The following is a 4235-nucleotide window of genomic DNA, read 5'->3' as shown; positions in this document are numbered from 1 at the left end:
ACCTGCTGCCCCACCATTCCACCTGCCCCCAGCTCACCCAGAAGTCACCCCGGACGCGGCCAGGGGCCACCACCAGCTCCTGCCAGCCCTCGCCCCAGGGCCCCGAGCTCCGCCACAGGGCCAGCGTCTCCGTGCCATGTGTCAGCTCCAACCGCAGCTCAGCCACGTCTGTCACGGGGTCCGGGCAGCTGAGCCCCTGTGCCTCCCAGCCCGCGGGCTGTGCCCCTGGACTCCTGCCCCTTCCCTGGGCGCCCTTCCATTTTCTTCTCTCTCTCTCTTTTTTAAATATATTTTTTATTGATTTCAGAGAGGAAGGGAGAGGGAGAGGGAGACAGATTCAGTGATTAGCAGCCTCCTGCACACCCCGCACAGGGGTTCGAGCCTGCAACCTGGGCCTATGCCCTGACCAAATCGAACTTCGACCTCCTGGTTCGTAGGTCGATGCTCAACCCCTGAGCCCTGCCCGAGGGGCCGCCCTTCCATTTTCTGCAGCAGCAGCTGTCTTGTCCTGTCTCCCCGCTCTGGGCACCCCACCGGCCGCAGGGCGGGCACACACCTGCAGAGGCCGCCTGGTACCAGAGCCTCAGCTCACAGGTGGGGGCCGCCTCACGCAGGACGGGGGAGCGCAGGGCGGCCACGGATGGCTCTTTCCCGCGATGAGTGCCAACAGCCGCGTACCAGCCTGGACAGCAGAGCGGTTAGAAGACGGGCAGGAACCGAGCAAGGGGAGGCCTGGGCACCCACCTCGAGGGCTCACCTAGGTCAGTGCCCAGAGTGTGGTCTGCGCGCGGCCCAGGGCCCCCCAGCGCGGCCCCTGCCCGGTCCCGGAGCCAGCGGTAGCCTGAGGTGCTGATGTCTCGCCAGCCACAGGAGTCCTGCTCGAAGCTGCAGGCGAAGGGGGCGCTCCGGGCGGGTGAGGCCCCGTTGTAACCTGGGACAGCAGGGGCAGGGATCAGGGGAGTGGCCCTCAGGGGCCGGCCAGCCCTGCCCCGCCACCCGCCGCCCTGCTCACCACACTGTGTCTCGTCGGAGCAGTCCCCGCAGTCGCACACGAAGTTGCACACTGTGTCCGGGGGGGCCCGGCAGTGGTTGGGGACCCAGGCCCCGCCTGGGGACCCTGCTGCCAGCAGAGACAGGCAGGGGTCTAGCAGGGTGACCCCATCCTGTATGCCTGGGACGGTCCAGGCTGTGGGTTGTCCTGCTCTGGGTTCCGGGCCAGGAGGTCAGAGGGGGGGCTGGGTCTGTGGCTGGGGGCTCCCCGCCAAGGCCGAGCCGAGCACAGCTGTCCTGAGAGGCTGGCTGCCCGGGACCGAGGGCCCCCCACGTGGAGCAGCCCCTGGGGAGGGAAGCGGAATCCGGGAGGGAGGGTACCCCCAAGGGGGGTTGTCAGTGGTGACCCAGACCCCCTCCGGTTCCAGGCGTCCAGGAGCATGCGTTTGCCGCCAGGGCCTCTCACCTGGGGCCTGGGCCTGGGAGAGCACCAGTCTCGCCCTCTGCCCAGCGGGGCAATCCCAGGGCCCCAGGGCTCCCTCTGGGTCCCACCCAGCTCTGCTACGGAGCCGAGCCCGACGACTCACCCAGGAGCAGGACCAGGGCAGGTAGGAGGCGGCTGGGCAGAGGCATGGCCAGGCCGAGGGAAGCGGACCGGGGGCCCCGTGCTCAGTTATCCCCTCGGCCCTGCTGCTGACTCCGCTCTAACTGGAGGGGCCCCTGGGCCAGCCCCGCCCTGGCCGATGAGGGCAAACTTCCAGTCATAAAAGGGTCCAGGAGAGGGGCCCCCGGTCCCCGTCAGCTCCCACTAGTCCAGCAACTCCGGACCCAAGGTCTGGCCCTGCCCGTCACGCCAACCGCCGCTCAGCCCTGCCTGGTGGAGGCCCCACTGGAGGTGGCTCCGGGCAGCACAGGCTGCGAGCACTCCTCCCGGGCCTGTCCCCACCCTGGCAGTGAGGTCAGCCGGCCCGGGCGCCAGCAGGTACCCAGCACCCCTAAACCCTGGGAGGAGGGCCAGCAGCCAGGGACCTTGACCATCTCCATCCCCATCACTCAGCCTATGGTGTCTGTTCCCTTACTCATTCCTAAATAATCACTTATTTAAATGTATTTTTATTGATTTCAGAGAGGAAGGGAGAGGGAGACAGAGGACCATCAATGATGAGAGGGAGTCATGGGTCGGCTGCCTCCGGCACGCTCCACCGGTGATGGAGCCAGCGACCCGGCATGTGCCCTGACCAGGAGCCGAACCGTGACCTCCTGGCTCCTAGGCTGACGCTCACCCACTGAGCCACACCGACCGGGCTGTAACCATTTATTCGTGGACGACTGTCCCGAGCAGTGTGCCTGGGCACCCAGGGGCCCTGATGCTCTTGGCACCGACCACAGATGCCCTCCGCCCCCCACTTGCCAGCACAGGGTGGGGAGCTGAGCTCTGCCTGCAACGGACTCTGTGACCTGGGAGGCTGCCTGCCTCACCTGTGGAAGTGGTGGCACTACACCTGCCCGGCGGCTGCCGTGAGCTCACGGAAGGCACGCACGACAGGGCCGCAGCCACGGGCACCCCCACACTCAGGGAGCCAAGGGCAGCTGGGCTTCAGTGGGCCTGGCTCTGCCTCCCTTGCCTGGTGACCCCCCGCAGCTCTGCACTGGGGAGAGGAGAGGGCTTTGGGGAGAGGGGCTCCCAGCGCCATGTCAGACCTCTGCCTGTTCACCTTGGCTGTGGGCCGGGGCCGGGCCCTGATCCTGGGAGCAAGGAGACACATGCCACTTTCACGTGTGACCTGGGTGGGCAGGACACACAAGGGCTGAAGTCAGCTGCCGGGACGGTGGCCGCAGGTGCCCTCCCTGCCCGCATGCTGGCACGGGCACTCCCAACCCAGGCCCCAACTCCTTTCGCAACGGCTGGGTGGGCCTCATCCCAGATGTCCTTGGGGACAGTCACGAGGAAGAGCAGCTAGGCCATAAAGGGGGACAGAGCTGGGGGGCGGGGGCTTATCAGACTCCAAAGAGCTGAGTGTGCATGGCCACTCCCTGGGGTCCCAGGGGTGGAGCTGGGCGAGGGGCAGCGGGGAGGGGAGCCCCTGCCCCAGGGCTGCCTCTGACTCTCTGCCACCCACCCACTCTAGCCAGGGCCCAGAGGAGCAGAGAAGTCGAGACACAGCCTCCGGGGCCCAGCTGGGTTAGTGCTTTTTATTCCCGTGGGTGAGGTAAACCCGGACCTGGCGCCAGGCTGGCGTCCATCTCCAAAGCCTGGGCAGGGTGGCACGCGCCAGGGGGGCAGCCCAGCCCCTCAGGAGGGCTTCAAGGGCAGAGTTCTGAGTGGGTGGCCTCAGTAGCCATCGTCTGCCCAGGTCACTTCGTAGTCCGGGTACCTGGCTTTGATCTTCTCGGTGGAGATGGAGTGCTGGGCACGGCCGTACCCCTGAAGAAAGAAGGCATCTCACAGCCTGTGTCCTGGCTCTGGGGGTCCAGGTAGCAGTGACACCCCGGAGCCAGAGCAGCGCAGGGGCCCCAGGGCGGAGCCAAGTGCCATCATTCCCCAACCTCCCAGGGAGCCCTCGGTGGGAAGGTGGCCACCACGGAGAGCAGGCCTCTCGCCGGAAGCCCAGGCTATCCTAGGCGCCAAGTGAATGTCCCTGGACTTCCACTGGTGGCCTGGTGAGGGGAGAGGGAGGGGCCTCTGGGTGTCACCCAGATACTGAGGCCTCAGTGACAGCCCACCCGGGCCTCTCTTCATATGTATGTATATGTTTTCTTACTGATCTCAGGAGGAAGGGAGAGGGAGGGACAGAAACATCAATGATGAGAGAGAATCATTGATCGGCTGCTTCCTGCTCACCCCACTCTGGGCACCCGGAATCGAACTCTGACCTCCCGGTTCATAGGTTGATGCCCAACCACTGAACCACACCGGCCAGGCCCAACCAGGTCCCTTGAGGCTGGAACAGGACTCAGCCCGCTGTACTGCTGGGCAGCTGTGGCCTCCCACCCACCCTGGGTCCCGTGTGAGCTCTGCAGCGGGTGCGGTGCGCGCGGGGCCTCACCATGGAGTAGCCGTACACGTGGATCTTCTTGTCCTGGCTCTGGTGCGAGATGCGCCCGCCGCCCAGGCACTCGCAGCCATAGCCTTTCTGCTGCATCTCGCCCGCCACCTTGTCGTAGATGTCCGCTGGGGCGGGAGAGGCGGCACTCAGCCTGCGCCCGTGGGAACCAGGGGTCTGAGCCCCAGCGCTGAGCAGGGG

General features: G+C 66.4%; 2 protein-coding genes across 2 annotated transcripts in view; both read right to left on the bottom strand.

Annotated features, from left to right (window-relative positions):
• MAMDC4 (MAM domain containing 4) overlaps positions 1-1211 on the bottom strand; it is a gene marked incomplete at its 5' end in the record, with an annotated part of 7007 nt that extends 5796 nt beyond the window's left edge. Inside the window, 4 exons of the mRNA XM_015572330.1 lie at positions 38-168; positions 557-682; positions 758-931; positions 1013-1211. Of these exons, the coding sequence (XP_015427816.1) occupies positions 38-168; positions 557-682; positions 758-931; positions 1013-1211 (630 nt within the window). The remainder of the gene's footprint in view (positions 1-37; positions 169-556; positions 683-757; positions 932-1012) is intronic.
• Positions 1212-3156: 1945 nt separating this feature from the next.
• On the bottom strand, positions 3157-4235 carry PHPT1 (phosphohistidine phosphatase 1; the record flags this gene model as incomplete). The annotated part of the gene is made up of 2 exons (XM_015572329.1): positions 3157-3415; positions 4038-4235. Coding segments are annotated over 2 exons (291 nt in total), but the record flags the coding sequence as incomplete, so codon positions are not given.

The sequence above is a fragment of the Myotis davidii genome, unplaced genomic scaffold (genome assembly GCF_000327345.1).
Source record: "Myotis davidii unplaced genomic scaffold, ASM32734v1 scaffold609, whole genome shotgun sequence".
Taxonomy (NCBI): Eukaryota; Metazoa; Chordata; class Mammalia; order Chiroptera; family Vespertilionidae; genus Myotis; species Myotis davidii.
Note: the sequence above shows the minus strand (reverse complement) of the source record. Positions and strands in the feature narration are given on the sequence as shown.